General features: G+C 44.3%; 1 protein-coding gene across 2 annotated transcripts in view; it reads right to left on the minus strand.

Moving 5' to 3' along the window:
* Window positions 1–18,237, minus strand: part of cep83 (centrosomal protein 83) — a 43,188-nt gene extending 24,951 nt beyond the window's left edge. The window contains exons 1-6 of one of the 2 annotated variants that reach the window (XM_078420039.1): window positions 17,877–18,237; window positions 10,642–10,920; window positions 6,463–6,613; window positions 3,054–3,146; window positions 2,810–2,941; window positions 80–331 (exon numbers count right to left, since the gene is read on the minus strand). In XM_078420039.1, the coding sequence (XP_078276165.1) occupies window positions 80–331; window positions 2,810–2,941; window positions 3,054–3,146; window positions 6,463–6,613; window positions 10,642–10,793 (780 nt within the window). In that variant the 5' untranslated portion in view covers window positions 10,794–10,920; window positions 17,877–18,237. The remainder of the gene's footprint in view (window positions 1–79; window positions 332–2,809; window positions 2,942–3,053; window positions 3,147–6,462; window positions 6,614–10,641; window positions 10,921–17,876) is intronic. The other variant, XM_078420040.1, reaches the window with a different exon arrangement.
* Between the last annotated feature and the right edge of the window lie 5,488 nt (window positions 18,238–23,725).

Here is a 23,725-nt window from a genome sequence, read left to right on the forward strand (position 1 = left end):
TACCCTCTGACTAAAGAATGAAATTTGAATGAACTGGTCACATGTGCTTCCATACGACGATGTAAAAACAAAAGCTTACCTCCAAAGACTTGATGGCACTTTGAAATTCAGCTAACTGTCTCAGTTGAATTCTCTGCACGTTCTCAGCTTGTGCTCCGGAATTCTCTCTCTGAGCCCGGAGCTCTGCCACCTCAGATTCCAGACACTTGATTTTCTGACAGTGTTGGGCCTTTTCCCTCAAGAGTGCTTCGACACGTTTACTATCTCTCGTGGGATCAATACTCATTATCTGGTCATGCAGAGCTTGTTTGTCAGCTTCCAACCTAGCAACCTACCACAGGAAAGAATAAACCCCAGAAATAACAATCTGTTTTTACAGCGTTAGCCACATGGTTTTGTAGAAGCATGTGCAGCATACAAAAAAGCTCAAACGTTTAGGAAAGCATTAGGTTCGACATAGCTGCAAAAATCTGATATACCCATAGTTTAACACCTTGTGGGTTTAGGGGTTGGGGTCAGATAAGCGCTCTCTGTAATTGAAGTACACGATGGTCTTGTACTTCACATGCCTATTTACATACAATGGGACATGGGAAAGACTTTGCAGGCCTTGTGAAAACAAGCAGCAAATGAAAGAAGAAACATTCAGCCACTGTCCAGCACCACCAGCGGGACATGATAAGTGGCAATGCTGACTCACGTTGAGAAACTTGGAGGGGAGAAATGCAAGCAAGGCCCTGCCGTTAAACTTGTGAAACTCAATATCATTTGTTTCTCCCAGCCCTCACGTAAAATATTGCAATCTCTGTGCCGCAAATGGAAAATCTCCATTTCCCTGCACTAGCAAATTAGAAAAAAAGAATATTTGACAGGGGAGAACTTCGAAAATGCCAAAAGACTACAAGCATGTCATCCTTTCATTCCCTTCCACCTGTAAGGAACAGTGTGTCCAATGACATTATTCATTCTTACGTACATAAATGGTGACATGGTGGTGCAGCGGTGAAGTTGCTGCCTTTAAACGCCAGAGACTCGGCCGTGTTCAATCCTGACTACGGGTGCTGTCTGTACAGAGTTTGTACATTCTCCGTGTGACCGCGTAGGTTTTCTCTGGGTGCTCCGGTTTCCTCCCACACTTCAATTTTACCAAAGCCAATTAACCTACAAACCTGTACAGGTTTGTAGGTTAATTGGCTTTGGTAAAATTGTAAATAATCCCTAATGTGTAGGATAGTGCTAGTGTATGGGCTGGTCGCTGGTCGGCGTGGACCTGGTGGGCTGAATGGCCTGTTTCTGTGCTGTATCTCTAAAATGATTACTTAGTCTATTATTTACATACGTATACACGCTCTCCCTGAGACTGTGTGGATTTTCTCCAGGTGCTCTGGTTTCCTCCCGCACTCCAAAGACATATAGGTTTGTAGGTTAATTGGCATTGGTAAAAATTGTAAATTGTCCCTAGTGTGTAGGATAGTCCTAGTGTACGGGGTGATCGCTGGTCGGCGCAGACTCAGTGGGGCGAAGGGCCTGTTTCCACGCTGAATCTCTAAAATCCCCACGGATTACTCCCATCTAGATATACACCCTCCTTCTTGTGCATCTATCTGGTGTGTGTGGTGGAACAGGACACAGCCAGGCACTGTGGTCTGCCATTTTATCTATAATGCATGATGGAATGCAGACTGGCTAGGCTGTGCAATCTCTCACTCAATTTAAGCATCAGTCCTCAGGTGTTTGTGAAGAGGGTTTTGCAAAGTCAACAGGAATATGAATGAATCTGCTGCATCCAAATTCAATGCCAAGGTTGATGCTGGGTTGTCTGACCAATTTGATTATTTTCCTACTTTAACATGGCAGTCATGGTGCACCTGTATCAACCTCATTGTTTTGCCTCTAAACATACCAGTGTCTCAGCCATCAACGTCTTGATTTCTGCCTGAGGCTCCAACTCTCCACTGGAACTCCCTCGACTTTGACCAACTGACTGCATGCATCATGGTCTGCAGGAGATCCTCTGCATCTCTGCCTTTGCAGAGTGAGCAAAGAAACCACAGATCAAGATGATGCAAGGCCTGTTCCTCTGCATTCAAAACCTCGGACCCCATGTGCAATAGAGTTTTGCAATCAGGGTCCTTGCATAAACTCACTGTACAGTACCAATTTCCTTTGCAGATCATTACATTTTCTAAGTCAATGTCTTTCCGATTCCCCACCCACTTCATCTCTCTTTTTACAGGAACAGAAACCAGTTTTAAAAAATTGGAAGTTTGAACCTCTTTACCACACTCCTGCCTTTTTATTTCTGTCAAATAAGGGAGGAATCTTCAATGGAGAACAGACTGAGGCTTGCGATTTTATTAAGGACAGAAACATATTGCAAAAGATTGTCGGGTCCCGAAAGATCCCCCCTCTGTTTAAATAAGAGAGGTGAAAGCAGAACAGTGGTAGCCAGCATAATGCATGGCCAGTGGAAACAACACTGACAACAACAGCATGCAGGAAGAAAGGTGGAATGATGAATGCAAAAATACTTGGGCATCCTACGATTCAACTGGCAGATAATATTTATGGGCAGGCACAACAGGTTAGTGGAAGAGTGGCAAGCAAATTAGTTCATAACACGAAAAGACACAATGTGCTGGAGTAACTCAGCGGGTCAGGCAGCATCACTGGAGAATATGGACAGGCGACGTTTTGGGTCGGGACCCTTCTGAAGAACCAGCACTTTGTGTCTTTTTGTTGCAGGCCAGCATCTGAATTTCCTTGTTTCTACACATCATGACAGGAATTCATCATCAACTATTCTTACCTCAGCTTCAAATTTGATCGCTTTGTCACTCAGGATTCGTTCATTCTCTTCCTTTTGATGCTCAATCTCTGATTTTAGGAACGTGTATTCATACCGCATTTTATTATATTCAGCTCTGTATCTTTCAGCTTCCTAAAACATTAAAAAATGGTCTTCAGTTTCATACAACAAACTAACTTTTTTTTTTTTAAATCACTCAAAATTGTTATTAATAAGGAAGGATTTTCCTTGGCATTATTCTCACCTCTTCTTGTTTCCTGAAGCGCTCCCTCATAGGTGCCTCAAGATCTTGTTGTATTTGTGCTTTTAATAACTCCAGTTTTTGAGGTGTTACTATCTAGGCAAGAAAATAAGAAAGGTCATCAACTGCAGAAACAATTTCATCTCATTTTAATTTCATCAAAGTCTGTCTTTTCCTTTGCTTCCAAGTGTATAATCCACGTACAACTTTGTAGGTTAATTGGCTTCTGTAAATTATCCCTTGTGTGTAAAGTGGTGCACACTGTGGTAAAGAGGGCTGCATTATCACCAGTGATGCTGCCCAACCACGTAACAGCCAGTTTATAGTATTCAGCCCTTGCCACAGTCAATGGGTACACTGGGAGTCAAATTTGTAAGAAGGAGAACTGATGATGACGTGATACCACTCCGGCTTTGTGGATTTAGATTGAATGATGAGGCCAATGTAGGAACAGCACATTCTTCCAAAGATAGGACAGGTGCTCACGGGATGGTGGGAGTGGGGGGTAGTTTGAGGTCCTTATGGAGGGTTCTGTGCGTTTCTTCTGGCTATGGTGTCTAGAATCTGGGATCACAGTTCTCCTTCCTCCTTCAAGGCACTCCATTCAATTTATCTCCCAAGTGGTGATCACTGTTTGACGTGGCCTCGGTGGACTAAAGGCCCTGTTTCCATGCTGTATCTCTAAAGTAAAGGTAAAGCCCTACACTGCATAGGGTCCAAGGAATCCCATGGACTGAGACTGCAGAGGACCAGAGGTGAACATTTACACGATTCCCCTGCCACCCCCCCATGTGGGGCTGGTCCACGTACCCCAACAATTGTCAAGCCTGGTTTCAAATACAGAATCAAGTTTGCAAGGGTAGCTTACAACTGGATGCACTCTGATAATCTCTCACTGTTCAATTACTCATGAATTGCAGCATAAAATGAGGCAATTCAGCCCATCAGCCCCGTGTTAACTCACACATCCCAAATCTTCATGTTACCTTCTCCTCTGTAGCCCTACTGCATATCGTCTCTCTTTTACTGATCAAGACCCCTTTCATTATTTTGCCACTTATTTGCTTTAAGGGGTGATTTACAGTTACCAGTTGGCCTCCCGGCATTTGGGAGTGGGGACACCACCTGCTGGAAACTCATGCCACCATGGACAGTACAAGCAAACTCCACACAGACAGCAATTGAGGTCGTGGACAAAGGCACGCCCCTGGAGCTGAAAGGCAACAAAATAACACCTGTGCCACTGTGTTTTGCTATTTTCCCTGCAGATTTCTGAAAGTCCCTAGCAAATCAAAATCTTTATCTCAAGGTTTCACTCTGTACAATAACTCGTGTGACAACTGAAACAGTTGGGGTATTTTCCACACGTTTTATTTTTCTACTGAATAGCTTGTAATTCTGAAAACCATAATTGATTTTTGAATTTCACCAAAAGGATTAAATCCATCAGCATTTTTGTTAAAATAAACACGCTTAAAAACATTTATAAAAACTTGGAACAATCAATGTTAATGGGCAAACTTAGATGAATGAGCTCTAATATATAATCTTGTCACTGAAATCAAAATCAGCATACCGTTCATCACATGAGGCTCATGTTATGGTTCCCATTAGCTTACAATATAGGAAGGAAGGTAACATTTGATGGCGTCTCAGTTTGGCACAGTGGCGCAGCAGTAGAGTTGCTGCCTTACAGTGCCAGTGACCCAAGTTCGATCTGGACCATGGGTGCTGTCTGTACAGAGTTTGTACGTTCTCCCCGTGACGGCTGTTATTTTCCCAGGTGCTCTGGTTTCCTTTCACGTTCCAAAGACATGCAGGTTTGTAGGTGAATTGGCTTTTGTAAATTGCCCCTCGAGTCTATGGATGCGAAACTGGGATGACACAGAACTAGTGAGCGGGTGAACGTTGTCGGTGTGGGCTTAGTGTGGCCCGAAGAGCCTGCTTCCACGCTGGATCTCTAAATTACAGCAATTAACTACATTTAAGACTTCTGTCTCGATCACTTCAATGTTCCAGATTTAACTTTCTTATATTTACGACAGAACGTGTCTTTCACAATCTCAAGATTTCACCGTCCATTATACACCCAAGCTGGGTAATGTAGGAAAACATAACAGCCAACTCATCAAGCCTCCATTCATTACAATGCAATAAGTGATTACAAAGCATGTGTTCAACGATCAAAACACAAAGTGCTGGAGCAACTCAGCATGTCGAACAGCAAAGGGATGATGTGGAGGCAAAGGGATGATCAAGTGTTGAAGTTTATCATAGAGGATGATTTGTCACCTATCCTCTCCGATTGTGGTCTGTTGGTCAGGAAGTCAAGGATCCCGTTGCAGAGGGGAGCACTGATTACAAGTTCCACGAGTTTGGAGATGAGCTTGGTTGGGATAATGGTATTGAAAGCAGAGTTGTAGTCTATGAATAGGCATCTGATGTAGGCGTCCTTCATATCCAGGTGTTCCAGGGATGGGTGTTGGACCAGGGAGATGGCATCAGCAGTGGACCTGTTGTTGCGGTAGGCGAACTGCAGTGGATCTGGTAGGCTGGATTTAATGTGTGCCATAACCAGCCTCTCAAGTACTTCATGATGGTGGATGTCAAGGTCACTGGACAGTAGTCATTAGAGCATGAGATGTTGCTTTTCTTTGGCACTGGGATGATGGCAGTCTTCGTGAAGCAGGTGGGTAGCTCAGAAAGGAGTAGGGAGAGATTAAAGATGGCCGTGAAAACTCCCCCCAGTGCAGTTTCCAAGGATGCAGCCAGGGGCTCCAGACAGTTGCTTTCCTTGTATTCACTCTCACGAAGGCCAATCTAACTCCGACAACCGTGATTCCGGGAAAAGGCACACTCGAGTCTGACTTCTGCTCAAAGCGAGTATAGAATGCATTGATCATCAGGGAGGGCTGTAATATCACCAGTGATGCTGTCCGACCACGTTACAGCCAGTTTATAGTATTCAGCCCTTGCCACAGTCAATGGGTACACTGGGACTCAAATTTGTAAGAAGGAGAACTGATGATGACGTGGTACCATTCCGGCTTTGTGGATTTAGATTGAATGACGAGGCCAATGTAGGAACAGCACATTCTTCCAAAGATAGGACAGGTGCTCACGGGATGGTGGGAATGGGGGGGGGGGGAGGTAGTTTGAGATCCTTATGGAGGGTTCTGTACGTTTCTTCTGGCTATGGTGTCTAGAATCTGGGATCACAGTTCTCCTTCCTCCCTCAAGGCACTCCATTCAATTTATCTCCCAATGCTGTTTTTTGATCCCTATTGTCTCAACATGGCTGAACACAATTTATGTTTGAAAAAAACTCAGTTAGAGCAACTTGGGATCTATTGCCACTTTAAATTTGTTAGGCATTTGCTTAGATTACAATTTATGCAAACTATAACGTCACCTGCATTTTCAGTTCCTCTTGTTCCCTTGTTTTATCTAGCAATTCCCCACGAAGTTCAGCAAGAAGTAGTTGGAATTTCTCCTGAGTACTTTGTTTGTCTGTCAGCATCCGCGTCAGTTCATTCTGGGATTTTGTGTATTCATTCTGCAACCTGCAGCAATAGTCAAACATTTTTACATGAGTATTGCCATTCAACCCGTTTAATAAAAAAAGATAGTTCTATAATTCAAAAGATTGAAGTGCATATTTCATAAGTTCATAACTTCTATTGTGTTGTATACTGCTTGAGTTACAAAGAACACTTTTCTGACAAGGCTTTTAAAAAATATCATAAGCAATCGCCAAGTTTTTCTCTCGTTTTGACGGCACTGAGCCTGTACTCGCTGGAGTTTAGAAGGATGAAGGGGGGCCTCACTGAAACTTACGGAACAGTGAAAGGTCTGGTTAGAATGGATGTTGAGAGGACGTTTCCACTAGTGGGAGAGTCTAGGTCCAGCGGTCTTAGCCTCAGAATTATAGGACGTTCCTTTAGGAAAGGGATGAGGAGGAATTTCTTTAGTCAGAGGGTGGTGAATCTGTGGAATTCATTACCACAGAAGGCTGTGGAGACGGTCAATGGATATTTTAAAGACACAGATAGATAGATTCTTGATTAGTACGGGTGTCAGGGGTCATGGGGAGAAGGAAGGAGAATGGGGCTAAGAGGGAGAGATAGATTGAATAATGGAGTAGACAAAGGGTTAAATTGCTAATTCTGCTCCTATCTCTTGTGACGTTTAACTGGTAATCAGTCTGGCTATCCACTCCTTGCACCTGACCTCCCTTGTTATAGAACGGTGAATAGAACCAGCCATACTAATCCACGCTAGTGACGTCCTACTGAGATTTCTCCCCGCATCTGGGGAGATGTGTACCATGCTCAGTCTGCAGTAACTACCCAATTAAATTTTCTTGCAACACCCAACACATTATATAGTGTAAAAAGGAACTGCAGATGCTGGTTTACACCAAAGATAGACTCAAAATGCTGGTGTAACTCTGCGGGTCAGGCAGCATCTCTGGCAAAAAGGAATAGGTGGCATTTTGGGTCGAGATGTTTCGGTCTGATGAAGGATCTCGACCCGAAGCGTCAACTATTCCTTTTTCCCAGAGATGCTACCTGACCCGCTGTGTTAATCCAACATTTTGTGCACATTATCTTGCTTGCTTCAGAGTACAATCAGTAAATAGGATTGGAAACCTCTCCTAGTGTCCTGCAGTCAGGAATAAATTCACGTTATTTGCCTAGAAATTCTAATGAAGTGAGCATTTGAATGATTATATTTAACATGTTGGCCCAATGTATCAAGTTTCAGTTATGTCCAAGGTCTCACATTTTTGCAGACGAACATGTGCTGTCCAGTCTTTCTCTTTGTTTTATAGTATTGTAAATATTATTTTTAATAATTGAATACATTTTCTTATTTAGAAAAAAGGGATTCTCACACGCCGTTGTGGTGGCTGTTTATGTTTAATCTTTATGTCGTTTTGTATCTTGTTGCCTTTTTGGTATGACTGAATAATAAATCAAATGTGCTGTCCAGCCTTTCTCTTGCAAACCTATGGTGGTAAAGTAGGCAGATGCCGAATCTGGGTTCGGTGGTGGGAAGATGTTGGAGCTCAGCATGTGGTGGGGATGGGGTATGGTAGGATCGCAAATGGACACTGCCTGTATTGACTTTGGCAGAGATGGTTGCAGTCAGAAACATGGTTTGGCTTGGGTTGGGAGTAGAAAGCAGGGAATGGAATTGGAAAGTGTCATACTGACGTGAGAAGGTTAGGAGTAGGAATGGCGATCAGAGAACATCCTGGAGCCATGAGAACATCCTGAAATCTGGTGCGAGTGTGGACGGCTGACTGTTCGGGTGGACAGGGACTGCAGAGAGAGTGACAGCGGTCGGTACAACTCTGGTCACATCATGGTGAAGAGCAAGTGTGTGGCCTGGACATTGAACTGATGGCTGTGGGTCTGCGCTGTGCTCTAGGGATTCTCAGAGACTCTGCCCGAGCCAGCTGCCTGCCCCTTTTCCGGGGTTACATCCGTGCCCGGGTGGGGTTAGAGAGGGACTATGCAAGGTTCACGGATACCCTGGGGGATATCCGGGACCGCTGGGCACCGCGGGCGGAGTTGAATGCATCCTGGACAAGGATTGTAACATAGTTGTATAGTAATTCATTTAATATATTTGTTTGCCTTGTATTATGGTGGTGGGTTCTGTTTTGTTTTATAGTATTATAAATATTATTTTTAATAATTGAATAATTTTTTTGATTTAAAAAAAAGGGATTCACACACGCCATTGTGGTGGCTGTTTATGGTTAATCTTTATGTAGTTTTGTATCTTGTTGCCTTTTTGGTATGACTGTATGATAAATCAAATTTCACTATACCTCGGTACACGTGACAATAAAGGTCTATTGAACCATAGAGTAAGAGTGAATTATTCTGAGAAAACATGCAATGTGGTTTAAAATCCCCTGCAATGTTTCCAAATAATTTAACCACAGAAAAACATAAGTATAACTGGCAGGTCCCACAGTGTGCTCATATTTCCTGTTTTCTTTCAATAATTAGTTTTATAATCAAAGGTGAGAGTATTGGGCCGCACAGTGGTGCAGCGGTAGTGTTGCTGCCTTATAGCGCCAGAGACTCGGGTTCAATCCTGACTATGGGTGCTGCCTGTACGGAGTTTGTATGTTCTTCCCGTGACCCATGTGGGTTTTCTCCGGGATCTCCAGTTTCCTCCCACACTCCAAAGACGGGCAGGGTTGTAGGTTAATTGGCTTGGCATAATTGTAAATTGTCCCTAGTAGTGTGCGCAGGATAGCATACGTGTGCGGGGATCGCTGGTTGGTGCGGACACAAGGGGCTGAAGGGGCTGTATTTCTAAACCAACTAAACCATTTTTACTTCTCCTCCTTTTTCACATTTATATTTGTTATTTCATACAAATTTGTATCTATTTGTTTTAAACTTACTAATTTACTCGTAAACCTTTACTTCTCCCATCATCAATTTTTTGGCCATATGTTGCCACCCCTTAAACTTCCGACAAGTCTCAATCTTACCACCTTTCTTGGCAACATTTTAAACCTCTTCTTATAATCTAGAATTACCCTATGCCTCCTTGGTTAACAGTGGATGGATCACTTCCCTGTGAATATTATTGAACTCCATCCCCATTGAAACAGGACAGTACCAATCCACAAGGAACTAGTTACAGTCCTATAGCATACGTGTGCGGGGATCGCTGGTTGGTACGGACACAAGGGGCTGAAGGGGCTGTATTTCTAAACCAACTAAACCATTTTTACTTCTCCTCCTTTTTCACATTTATATTTGTTATTTCATACAAATTTGTATCTATTTGTTTTAAACTTACTAATTTACTCGTAAACCTTTACTTCTCCCATCATCAATTTTTTGGCCATATGTTGCCACCCCTTAAACTTCCGACAAGTCTCAATCTTACCACCTTTCTTGGCAACATTTTAAACCTCTTCTTATAATCTAGAATTACCCTATGCCTCCTTGGTTAACAGTGGATGGATCACTTCCCTGTGAATATTATTGAACTCCATCCCCATTGAAACAGGACAGTACCAATCCACAAGGAACTAGTTGCAGTCCTATATTGAATGATCTGGGACAGTATTTTTCAAATATAGTGCACATTTTTACTACAGGGCGGCATGTTGGTGCAAAGGTAGAGTTGCTGACTTAGTGCCGGAGACCAGGGTTCGAACACAACTATGGGTGCGGTCTGTACAGAGTATGTACGTTCTCCCCGTGACCGCGTGGGTTTTTCCCCAAGATCTCCAGTTTTCTCCCACACTCCAAAGACTACAGGTTTGTGGGTTAATTGGCTTGGTATAAATGTAAATTGTTCCTAGTGTGCAGGATCATGTCAACGTGAGGGTCACTGGTTGGTGCGGACTCGGTGGGCCGAAGAGCCTGTTTCCTCGCTGTATCTCTAAACTAAACTAAACTAAGCATTTGTTCTGAAGTCACCCAGGCCTCTATACACACTTCCCTCCAATTCCTCATCCTCGCACATTCACTTCTGTGTGTTCGTCAGCAAAAATGCACAGCATTTTAAGATTTGCATCGTTTCTATCAAATGAAATTGCTGACAATACCTTGTGTGCTCAGCCTTCAGCGTTTGATAGTTGTTCTTGTGATGTTCACATCTCATTCTCTCATCAATTAACATCTTTTGCAGCTCTGAATCCGCCCCATACAGATCTATCCCCACATTTAGTGGAGACGGCTGTCGGGTAAGATCTTCCATTGCAGAGCACCAACGAACAGATGTCAGCGCTAAAAAAGGATTCAGGAACCAGCTTACAAGAAACTCTCTTCTGAAAAACACTTGTCACGTGCCTGGAAACCTCACTCCTGAAGCCACCTGAAATAAACTGTCACGCAAAATGTCATGATCACAAGTTCTCACTCAATTAACCACTCTGATTTGTTGCAACACACATACTAATAAAATTATTCTCATTTAGTTTGCTGGAGGAAAAAAAAATCGTTAAAATATTAAAATACCAGCTAACTCTACAGCAGGACAATGCAAAGAACTGTACTTACACATCCCAGGATCCTAAATATGATGTTTGATCTGTTTTTAATAGGTAATTTTGATTTTATTTTATCATTCGATGGCAGCCTTGCCAACGGTCTGTCTGTCTTTTCGTCTTTTTTTATTATTTTTACTGTGTTTTAAAAAATTTGTGTTAATGTTCTCTGGTGTGCTTTATGTGGGGGGGGGGGGGGAGGGAGGGGGAAACTGTTTTTTAATCTCTTACCCTGCCGGAGATGCAATTGTTTTCTGGATCGTATCTCCGGTCGCTCTGCGGCCTAACATCATGGAGCTGGCGGCCTTGCTCGGGGCTGACTTTGAGCCCCACCGCGGGGCCGTGGACTTACCATCGGAGCCTGAGATCCCTTGCCTGGGATCGACACTCCAACCGTGGCCTGCGGATTTCAACATCGAGGAGCTCGCAGTCTCGGGTAGAGGCTGATGTCGGAAAGCTCCTAGCCACAGGAGGTTCGACCAGCCCCGACTCGGGTGTCCGATCGCCCGGTGTGGGGAGCCGAGATCCCCCCGATGCGGGAGCTTGATCCCCCCGATGTGAAGGGCCCGACCGCCGGCTAGGGGAGCCAAGATCGTCCCGTCAACGGAAGGCCCGAGGTCCCCAACCGTGGGAGAACAAAGAAGAGAAGCAGATTGAACTTTTGTTTTCGCCTTCCATCACAGTGAGGAACGTGGAGGAGTCACTGTGGTGGACGTTCATGTTAAAATGTATTTGTGTGTTTTGTTGCTTTTTATTGGTATGACTGTATGGCAAATCAAATTCCTCGTATGTTGCAAAACATACTTGGCTAATACAATATGATTATGATCTGTTTTTAATTAGATAGAGTAATTCGTCAGCACGATTTGAGCAGATCCAATTGCCTCCTCTGTGTTTCTGCTACATTTTGGAGATATAAAAGTCATGGTTATGCTGTAAAATACTAAGAGCTCCTAATCTGAAGCCCAGCTAAAGTTTAATCCTCTTTAAAAGTGGCTACAGATGAACATCGGGCATATACAACACGAGACTTCACAGGGACGTTCTTCAAGGTCAAATCCCAGCTGGGATTTTTTCTAGTTGTGTCTAAGTTTGCAGATGACACCACTACAGTGCAGGAAGGAACTGCAGATGCTGGCTTAAATCGAAGATAGACACAAATAAGCTGGAGTAACTCAGAGGGTCAGACAGCTTCTCAGGAGAAAAGGAGCAGGTGAATTTTTGCGTCGAGACCAGATCTGTGTTTAAGAGATCGGACCAGACCAGACCAGAGTGCCAATCCAGAGCATGAGCATACCTCAATCAATGATGAGGTAGAATACAGGGAGGAGATAGAGAATATAGTAACATGGCGTCAAAATAACAACCTCTCCCTCACTCAGAAAAACGAAGGAGCGAGCCATGGACTTTAGAGAGCAGAGTGGAATACAGAATCAAGAGATTTGAATTCCTATGCTTAAGTATCACCAACAATTTATCTTGGTCTAATCACATTGACGGTTTGGCCAAGAAAGCACACCAATGCCTCTACTTCCTCAGAAGACTCTTGAGATGTCTTCAATGACCCTTTGATTTCTATAGATGCACCATGGAAAGCATCCTATCAGGATGTCTCACAGCTCGGCTTAGTAACTGCTATGCCCATGACTGCAAGAAATTGGTGGTGCAGCGTTAAAGTTGCTACCTTACAGCGCCAGAGACCCAGGTTCCAACCTGACTACGGGTCTGTATGGAGTTTGTACGTTCCCCCTGTGACCACGTGGGTTTTCTCTGGGTGCTCCGATTTCCTCCCACACTCCAAAGACGTGCAGGTTTGTAGGCTGATTGGCTTCTGTAAATTGGAAATTGTCCCTAGTGTGTAGGATAGCGCTAGTGTAGGGGTGATCGCTGATTGGCGCAGACTCGGTGGGCCTAAGGGACTGTTACCGTGTTGTATCCCTAAACTAAAAATAAATTGTAGACATTGACGAACAGTAGAATATCTGCAGATCTATCTAGTACATCAAGCAGGCCAACCTCTCCTTCTCCCCCCACCCCACCCCCCTAACCCCATTAACTCTATGCATGCTTCATGCCACTAACATAAACAAGGACCACTCACACCTCAGTTATTTCCTCTTCTCTCCTCTCCTATCGAGCAGAAGGTCCAAAAGCTTTGACGCAGGTAGCGCCAGATTTAAGGACAGCTTCTTCTCCATTGTTATCAGACTCTTGAAAGGACCTCTTAGAAGCCAAGTATGTATTCCTGAGCCCCCAATCTACTTTGTTGTGTCCATTGCACTATTTCTTGTATCTGCACTTTAGCGGTAGCTGTAACACTACATTCTGCACGGTTAGATTGCATTCATTTTTGGTTGACCAACCTGAACAGAACACAAAACAATGTATCTCAGGTAGACACAAAATACTGCAGTAACTCAGCAGGTCAGGCAGCATCTCTGGAAAGAAAGAATGGGTGACGTTTCGCGTCGAGACCCTTCTTCAGTAGTATCTCAGTGCACATGTCAATAATAAACACATGCCAAACCTTAAGTAAATACCATTTTGACACTCGAGAGCTCCTTCCTGGTTATCAAAACCCTACATTCCTGGAAGAATTAACGCAAAGATCATACTAACCTTTAGAATTGCACCTCTTAAAGTCTATCCCAAGTCAAAAATAAGATGGATTTTCAGACATTCTGCTGCCAGTTAATGTTGCCAATTGTGGTTTTGACTAGGGCATTGCAATGAACAAATGAGCTAAGAGCCTTTATTTTCTCAACCTGTGAGTGCTCAGCCCTGACTTTCCATCAGTTTACTCACAGGCTCATAAGTCTGCAGAAAGTGACAACTTCATTGTTCCGGTTTGGGCAGCACAAATGACAAATGAACATTGTTGACTCTGGAGGCCAGGACCCAACTTACTATGGTGGTGAAAATAGCAGAAGCTACAATGCAGCAACATTTCTTGTGCGAGGGAAATAATCTAAATTGTAAATGCCTGAGTACTGGCCTTCCACCCCAACCCTCTGTCTTCCATCAGTAAGCCAGTTCTGAATTCACAAGGTCAGAGATAAGATTAAGCCCAAAAAAGCCTCAATTGAAAATTATAGCTGTAGGATTGTGTCCTAGTTTACATTAAAATGATTTCTTCTACCCCCATCCCAGCCATGGTATTTTGTTTAAAATCACATTACACTTAGGAAACAGTCATTCCGTCTTCTCCCCTCTCCTGTTGGGCATACGATACAAATGCTTGAAAGCATATACCACTGGATTTAGGAACAACTTCCTTCCGTCTGTTATCAGAATACTAAATGGTCCTCCAATAAACTAGGGTATAGTCCCGATCTTCCATCCAACATCATTGAGGGCCTTGGACGTTTTCTCGATAACTAACACTATAATGCAATATTCTGTACCCTGTTATTTTTCTCTTTGCACGATCTGTTGCATGTATCATATTATTTGATTGGATAGCATGCAAACAAAGCTTTTCACTGTAACTCAACTATAATCACTCTGTAACCTTTCACACCATTATTAAACAAGAACCAATCAATCTCCCCTTTAAAAATACCCGAAGCCTTGGCCTCCACAGCCGTCTGTGGCGATGAATTCCACAGATTCACCAGGTTAGGATCGAACCTGGGTCTCCAGCGCTCTGAGGAAGCAGTTCTACCAGCTGTTGATGCATCATTTGGCAATTATCTTTGAGGATGCTTCGAGAACATCCTTGAAGTCGTTTCTCTGTCCTTTAGCAATGTCTTGCCATGGGGGAGCTTATTATTTGCTTTTAGCCACCAAAGTGAAAGCAGTTTCTTCAGAATGGAATGTTATCCAGGTCACTCCACCAAATGGGAGAAGTGACTGAGGAAAGGCAGGGAATTATTAACCTAACATTTTTTTTCAGAAAATTACTCAACTCACAAAGAAGCAGGTTCAAATGGGCCCTTTCGGTTCATCTTCTCCAAGCAGCTGATGCCCGTCTACACTAATCTCTGCTTGCATTATGCCTGTATTCCTCTGCATCTTTCCTATTCAAGTACCTGTCCAAATATCTTTTAAACGTTGTACAACGTATGGACAAATCTGCCTTGTCCATATTTTCTGGGAATTTGTTGCAGATAAACACCAACTGTGTGAAACTTATCCCTCAGATGTCCTTTTAGTTTCTTCTTTATCACCTTAAACCTGTGCACTCTAGTTCTGAACTCCCTTGTCCTTTTGGTGAAAACAAAATCATGACTCTCATAATCTCATAAAAAGGTGATCTGTCAACCTCCTATATTCCTGTGCAAATAAACCCAGCTGATTGGATTTCTCATAACTGCAGCCCTCACTTCCAGACAACATATTGGTGAATCTAAGGTAGACACAAAATGTTGGAGTAACTCAGTGGGACAGGCAGCATCTCTAGAGAGAAGGAATGGGCGACGTTTCGGGTCGAGACCCTTCTTCAGACCCCTCTCTCCAGAGATGCTGCCTGGCCCGCTGAGTTACTCCAGCATTTTGTGTCTACCTTGAATTTAAACCAGCATCTGCAGATCTTTCCTACACATATTGGTGAATCTCTTCTGCACAGTTCATAAGTTAGGCCATTTTGCCCATCCAGTCTACTCCGCCATTCAATTATGGCTGATCTATCTTTCCCCCTCAACCCCATTCTCCACCCCATAACCCCTGACACTCGTATTTATCAAGAACCTATCAATCTCCACCTTAAAAATATCTATCAATCTCCACCTTAAAAATATCCATTTAGGGCCTCCGCAGCCTTCTGTGGCAATGAATTCCACAGATTTACCACCCTCTGACTCAAGAACCTCCTCCTCATCTCCATTCTAAAGGTACTACCGTCCTTTTATGCTGAGGCTGTGCCCTCTGGTCCTAGACTCTCCTGCTAGTGGAAACACCCACTCTACATCAACTCTAACTAAGCCTTTCACTTCTCAGTAGGTTTCAATGAGATCCCCCTCATCCTTCTAAACTCCAAGCTTTCCAGACCCAGAGCCTGCATCAATTAGCAATATATTTCAATAGTTTTTAGAAAGTTAAAATGTAATTTGATGTTTCAAATATTATGGATAGATTAAAATAATTTCTGTTAGTTGTAGTGTGTAGGAAGGAACTGCAAATGCTGGTTCAAACTGAAGATAGACACAAAAAGCTGGAGTAACTCAACAGGACAGGCAGCATCTCTGGAGAGGAATGGGTGACGTTTCAGGTCGAGATCCCACTTCAGACTCTGAGTACGGTGTTTGTAGAAGGGTCTCGACCCGAAATGTCACCCATTCCGCCTCTCTCCAGAGATGCTGCCCGTCCCACTGAGTTACTCCAGCTTTTTGTGTCTATCTTCTGTTAGTTGTAAAATCTATGACAAGGTTTAACAATATTAATATTAAACCCAGACAATTAGGAAACATTACACACCTTACACACTGGAATTATTTCTGCAAAAGTCTACTAATATTTGGTCTATTATTAATTTTAAATTCAAGACTATTGGATTTCTATTACAGAAGATATTAAGAAAAAAGTGGCAAATTCATAAATAAACTCTGATTTGTGTTAATGGCAGGTCTGATTCAAGTTAATCAATATCTAGTCTGTCCTCTTGAGTGATGAACTTTGTTTTGCAGGTAATCCAAAGAGATCACATATACTCTTCAGAACTACAATCAAGGCAAATTGAAGTACAATAGATACAATAGAAAGGGGGAATTTACAGAATGCAGAATATAGTGTAGGAAAGAATGACACAAAATGCTGGAGTAATTCAGCGGGATAGGTAGCATCCCATTCCTTCTCTCCAGAGATGCTGCCTGTGCCGCTGAATTAATCCAGCATTTTGTATCTATCTTCAATAGTGCAGAATATAGTTCTCAGCATTGTAGCGCATCAGTTCCATGGACAAAGTCCAATGTCCACAATGTGATGAAGGTGACTTGGACAGTACCCTAGCTTATGTAAGGACTGTTCAGAAACCTGATTACAGAGGGAACTAAACTGTTCCCTAGTCAGTTGGTACACGCCTTTATGCTTTGTACCTTCTAGCAGTCAACAGGGAGAAGAATGACCGGGGTGGGACATGTTTGTTTATGTTCGGTTATTTTCCGAGGCAGCATGAAATGTAGATGGAGTCGATGGTTGCAGGTCTGGTCTGTGAGATGGACTGGGCGACATCAATAACTCACTACAATTTCTTGAAATTCCAGAAATGTTGCCTGAACCAGTGAGTTACTCCAGCTTTTTGTGTCTGACTTTGGTTTAAACCAGCATCTGCAGTTCTTTCCGACACAGTTTCTTGTCGTCCTTTCCTGAATCAAGCTGAGATGTAACTTGACAGAATGTTTTCTATGGTGCATCTGTAGAAGTTTGTGAAAGTCATTGGAGACATGCCGAATTTCCTCAGCTCTCAGGAAGTAGAGGTGTTAGAGTGCCTCCTTGGCTATCACATCAATGAGATGCGGAGGTTAAAAAGTATAATTTAATCTATGTAATTAAATATAATTATTTCTCGATCTGTACACTTTGCTTTATTTTATCTTCCTTCAATGATACTTTTCAAATGTCCATCGCTGGACATTCATGAATAGGTTAATGTGTAGATAGGGATTAAAACAATATTGCAGCTTTGGTCACAAGGACCAAACAACGGCCTACTTCTGCGATTTCTACCGTTTGTTATATTGTGGTGAAATGCGACAACTGTCTTTCGCGCCGAGGAATCTGCAGTGATTGCAGCCCTGATTGCGCCCACACCCGGTCAACCTCCCTCCGCAAACCCCAGAGATGGAGTCGGGCCCTACCGTCTGCGGTCCGGGCTTCCAATGAAGCGGGGTAGACCTTCACGATCAGCCCGCTGGCAAAAGCCGACCCTCTCCCTCTCCCTCTCCGCCGCCCTCCGGCCTAGTCCGCCCTCGCCGCTCCTCCCGGTTGCCCGGGCAACGGCGAACGCTCGTGCACGGCGGCGGGCGGCCGGGCTTTTGGCGGGCTCGGCCTTCCTCTCCTGCCGAGGGAGCGCTGTTGTTGTCTGCAACAGGCAGATCCGAGCTGCAACCCGCTGTCGTAGCTCCCCCGGCCACAAGCCGGCACCGTGTGTGTGGAGGTGGGGGGAAGCCGGGCGCCAGCGGCGAGAAAAGCCCGAGGCCGCAGGCGGCGGGAGCGAGCAAATGGCGGCGGGAGGAGGAGGCGGGCTCTCCCCAGGCACTTTCCTCAGCAACCGCAGGAGATGCAACACCTGCCCCAACACTTCAGTCTGAAGAAGGGTCTCGCCAGAGATGCTGACCCGAAATGTCACCATTCCTTCTCTCCAGAGATGCTGCCTGTCCCGCTGAGTTACTCCAGCATTTTGTGTCTATCTTTGGTGTAAACCAGCATCTGTAGTTCCTTCCTGTACCTCCTTCCTCGACTCTGTCCAGGGACCCCGACAGCCCTTTCAGGTGAGGAAGAGGTTCACTTGCACTCCCTCCAACCTCATCCACTGTTCCAGGTGTGGACTCCTATATTTGGACAAGACCAAGCGTAGACTGGCTGATCATTTCGCTGAACACCTCCGCTCAGTCCGCCTGGTCTTTACGATCTCCCAGTTGCTAAACACTTTAACTCCCCTTCCCATTCTCACACTAACATTTCTGTCCTGGTCTTCCTCCATTGTCAGAGTTAGTGAGGCCAGACACAAATTTGAGGAACATCACCTCATCTTTCGCTCGGGTAGCTTACAACCCAGCGGTACGAATATTGATTTCTCTAACTTGGTAACCCTTGTTTTTCCTCTTTCCATCCCTTCCCCATGCTAATTCTCCGACTAATTTCCCTGTCCTTTTGATTAATTTTTATTGATTGTAAACCTTCTTGTCACCTTCCCCTCAGCTAACAATGAGCCATTTTACAACTTCTTGTCAGCGTCTGCTTTGATCTGTCCTTTTCACACCTTACCCTTCCATATCTCTAGACTCCCTCTGCCCTGACTCTTAGTCTGTGGTCTGTGGCAGTGTCTCGACCCGAAACGTCACCCAGTCCATTTCTCCAGAGATGTTGCCTGTCCCACTGAGTTACTCCAGAATTTTGTGTCTATGTCCTGAGGTCTGCTGGCCTTGTCCTTTATCCTTGATCGGCAGTTCTGGAGCTTTGCGGGCTCAAGTGCTGCAGTATTGGAGGTGCTGTGGGTTGGACATATTCAAATCATCTTCATGAGATACATCAGAAAAGTTAGTTTACAACATGTTATGACTAACTACATTTTAGTTACAGGCCGCTGTATGGAACATAACTCTAAAGCGTTGGAAACACTGATGTCCCCACTGGTCAATGATCCTTGACTTCACTCCACAAGAAAATACATGCACCACGACATTTATCCAATATTTTTCCCAACTCATACAGATTTTCTGCCTTCTGAAAATGAAAAAATATATATTAAGCTGGAAATAAAAGCCAAAAAATCTGGATATACCCAGTAGGACCAGCTGCGTATGTGGAGAGAAACGAAGACATTCACCCTAGACTACATCTCCACCCACCCTGTCAATTGTAAGGATGCCATCGCTTTGTCTCAGTTTCTCCACCTCCATTTGATCTCAAGATGAGGCTTTCCACTCCAGGTCTTTCAATAGTAAAAAGTATAGACTAATCGGGATATTGATTAGTGCACGATGCAGAATTAATGCCAAATTGCTATTTTGGAGCTCAATACTCTTCTCTAAACTCACACAGCTGCGCAAAAATTAAACTATTGACAAAAATCCTACCAATTCCATTTAAATGTAGCATCCACAAATTGTAGATCAGTTAATGGCGACAAATACAATTGTGTCATTGCTCCAACATTCCCCAATCTTTCTCATCACAAGGTTGATCCATATTTCCAATATGCGAATAGAACCAATCTTCATAGCTAATGGGATGGCTCAAGGTGATTACTTCAGAACCAAAGTCAAGCCGAATAATAATAGTCGAACTGCAATATGCAGATAACACTTGCACTTATGAGCACTCTGAGGCCAAGCTCCAAGATAAAACTGACATGCTTGAGGATGGTCCTGATACTCCCAGTGCATAGAACAGTACAGCACAGGAACAGGGCCTTCTGCATGCTACATCTGTGCCGAACATGATGCCAGTTAAACTAATCATCTATGCTTGCAAGTGATCCATATCCCATTCATTCACTGCACATCCAAGCACCTATCTTTAAGCCTCTTAAGCACAACTACTGTATCCACCTCTACCACTCTGGCAGAATGTTCCAGGCACCCAGTACTATCATTTAAAAAATGTGCCCCACGCATCTCTAAACTTTTCCTCACTAAGCTATACCCTTTAGTTTTTGACATTTCCTCCCTGAGAAAAAGTTCTGATTACCAGCATCTGAAAATAACCGTGTTCGTAATGAAAAGTGATCAGACATTTGCTATCAATAGTTCCATGATGCAAAGGGTATTGCTTTCATTTGATAATGAACCTGGGTCATTCTGGTAAGGGATGATATGCACTGGAAGATCATAGTTGAGTGGATTAGACAATAGACAATAGGTGCAGGAGTAGGCCATTCAGCCCTTCGAGCCAGCACCGCCATTCAATGCGATCATGGCTGATCACTCTCAATCAGTACCCCGTTCCTGCCTTCTCCCCATACCCCCTCACTCCGCTATCCTTAAGAGCTCTATCCAGCTCTCTCTTGAAAGCATCCAACGAACTGGCCTCCACTGCCTTCTGAGGCAGAGAATTCCACACCTTCACCACTCTCTGACTGAAAAAGTTCTTCCTCATCTCCGTTCTAAATGGCCTACCACTTATTCTTAAACTGTGGCCCCTTGTTCTGGACTCCCCCAACATTGGGAACATGTTTCCTGCCTCTAATGTGTCCAATCCCCTAATTAGCTTATATGTTTCAATAAGATCCCCCTCATCCTTCTATATTCCAGTGTATACAAGCCTAATTGCTCCAGCCTTTCAACATACGACAGTCCCGCCATTCCGGGAATTAACCTAGTGAACCTACGCTGCACGCCCTCAATAGCAAGAATATCCTTCCTCAAATTTGGAGACCAAAACTGCACACAGTACTCCAGGTGCGGTCTCACCAGTGCCCGGTACAACTGTAGAAGGACCTCTTTGCTCCTATACTCAACTCCTCTTGTTATGAAGGCCAACATTCCATTGGCTTTCTTCACTGCCTGCTGTACCTGCATGCTTCCTTTCAGTGACTGATGCACTAGGACACCCAGATCTCGTTGAACATCCCCTCTTCCTAACTTGACACCATTCAGATAATAATCTGCCTTTCAATTCTTACTTCCAAAGTGAATAACCTCACACTTATCTACATTAAACTGCATCTGCCATGTATCCGCCCACTCACACAACCTGTCCAAGTCACCCTGCAGACTTATTGCATCTTCCTCACAATTCACACTACCCCCCAGCTTAGTATCATCTGCAAATTTGCTAATGGCACTTTTAATCCCTTCATCTAAGTCATTAATGTATATCGTAAATAGCTGGGGTCCCAGCACCGAACCTTGCGGTACCCCACTGGTCACTGCCTGCCATTCCAAAAGGGACCCATTTATCCCCACTCTTTGCTTTCTGTCTGTCAACCAATTTTCTATCCATGTCAGTACCCTACCCCCAATATCATGTGCTCTAATTTTGCCCACTAATCTCCTATGTGGGACCTTGTCGAAGGCTTTCTGAAAGTCGAGGTACACCACATCCACTGACTCTCCCCTGTCAATTTTCCTAGTTACATCCTCAAAAAATTCCAGTAGATTTCCCCTTCGTAGATCCATGCTGACTCGGAATGATCCTGTTACTGCTATCCAAATGCTCAGCAATTTCATCTTTTATAATTGACTCCAGCATCTTCCCCACCACTGATGTCAGACTAACTGGTCTATATTTACCCGTTTTCTCTCTCCCTCCTTTCTTAAAAAGTGGGATAACATTTGCTATCCTCCAATCCACAGGAACTGATCCTGAATCTATAGAACATTGAAAAATGATCTCCAATGCTTCCACTATTTCTAGAGCCACCTCCTTAAGTACCCTGGGATGCAGACCATCAGGCCCTGGGGATTTATCAACCTTCAGTCCCATCAGTCTACCCAAAACCATTTCCTGCCTAATGTGGATTTCCTTCAGTTCCTCCATCACCCTAGGTTCTCCGGCCCCTAGAACATTTGGGAGATTGTGTGTATCTTCCCCAGTAAAGACAGATCCAAAGTAACGGTTTAACTCGTCTGCCATTTCTTTGTTCCCCATAATAAATTGATAATGGTTAGACAAGGCTTATTGACAGAGCCTTGAAGTCTGCTCGAGCCTTGGAGTCTGAAGAAGGGTCCCGACACAAAACGCCACCCATCCTTTTTCTCAAGATGCTGCCTGACTGCTGAGTTACTCCAGCACTTTGTGTACATCCAAGGCTTATTGACAGTAAGTGCTGGTTTGATGTTTTATGTAAGAATATTAAATGCTAGGAATATAGATGCTGAGACTTGGAACATACCAACTTACAGACTTGGCTTTTACCAACAGTAGGATACTGAGTCAACCTGAAAAACTCTACATCAGTCACTGAAAGTAAGCTTCAGGAAACGGGGCTTCCCCTCCTCCATTATAGATGAGGCTCTCACTAGGGTCTCTTCTACATCCCGCAGCTCCACTCTGGCTCCCCCTCCCCCCACTCTCAACAAGGACAGAATCCCCCTCATTCTCGCCTTCCACCCCACCAGCCAACGGATCCAACATATCATCCACCAACATTTCCGTCACCTACAACGGGACCCTACCACTGGCCATATCTTCCCATCCCCTCCCCTCTCTGCGTTCCGTAGAGACCGTTCCCTCCGTAACTCACTGGTCCCTTCCTACCCAAACCACCCGAACCCCGGACACTTTCCCCTGCAACCGCACGAGATGCAACACCTGTCCCTTTACCTCCCCCCTCAACTCCATCCAAGGACCCAAACAGTCTTTCCAGGTGAGACAAAGGTTCACCTGCACCTCCTCCAACCTCATCTATTGCATCCGCTGCTCTAGATGTCAACTCATTTACATCGGCGAAACCAAGCGCAGGCTCGGCGATCGCTTCGCTGAACACCTGCGCTCGGTCCGCATTAACAAAACTGATCTCCCGGTGGCCGAGCACTTCAACTCCCCCTCCCATTCCCAGTCTGACCTTTCTGTCATGGGCCTCCTCCAGTGCCATAGTGAGGCCCACCGGAAATTGGAGGAACAGCACCTCATATTTCGCCTGGGCAGCTTGCAGCCCAGTGGTATGAACGTCGACTTCTCCAACTTTAGATAGTCCCTCTGTCCCTCCCTTCCCCTCCCCCTTCCCAGATCTCCCTCTATCTTCCTGTCTCCACCTATATCCTTCCTTTGTCCCGCCCCCCTGACATCAGTCTGAAGAAGGGTCACGACCTGAAACGTCACCCATTCCTTCTCTCCCGAGATGCTGCCTGACCTGCTGAGTTACTCCAGCATTTTGTGAATAAATCGATTTGTACCAGCATCTGCAGTTATGTTCTTATACTGAAAGTAAGCATGCAGGTAAGCAGGGAGTGAAGAAAGCTAATGGCATGTTGGCCTTCATTGCAAGAGGATTTGAGTTTAGGAGCAAGAAGGTCCAACTGCAGTTGTACAGGGCCCTCAT

This window comes from Rhinoraja longicauda, chromosome 23 (assembly GCF_053455715.1).
Source record: "Rhinoraja longicauda isolate Sanriku21f chromosome 23, sRhiLon1.1, whole genome shotgun sequence".
NCBI classification, from domain to species: Eukaryota; Metazoa; Chordata; class Chondrichthyes; order Rajiformes; family Arhynchobatidae; genus Rhinoraja; species Rhinoraja longicauda.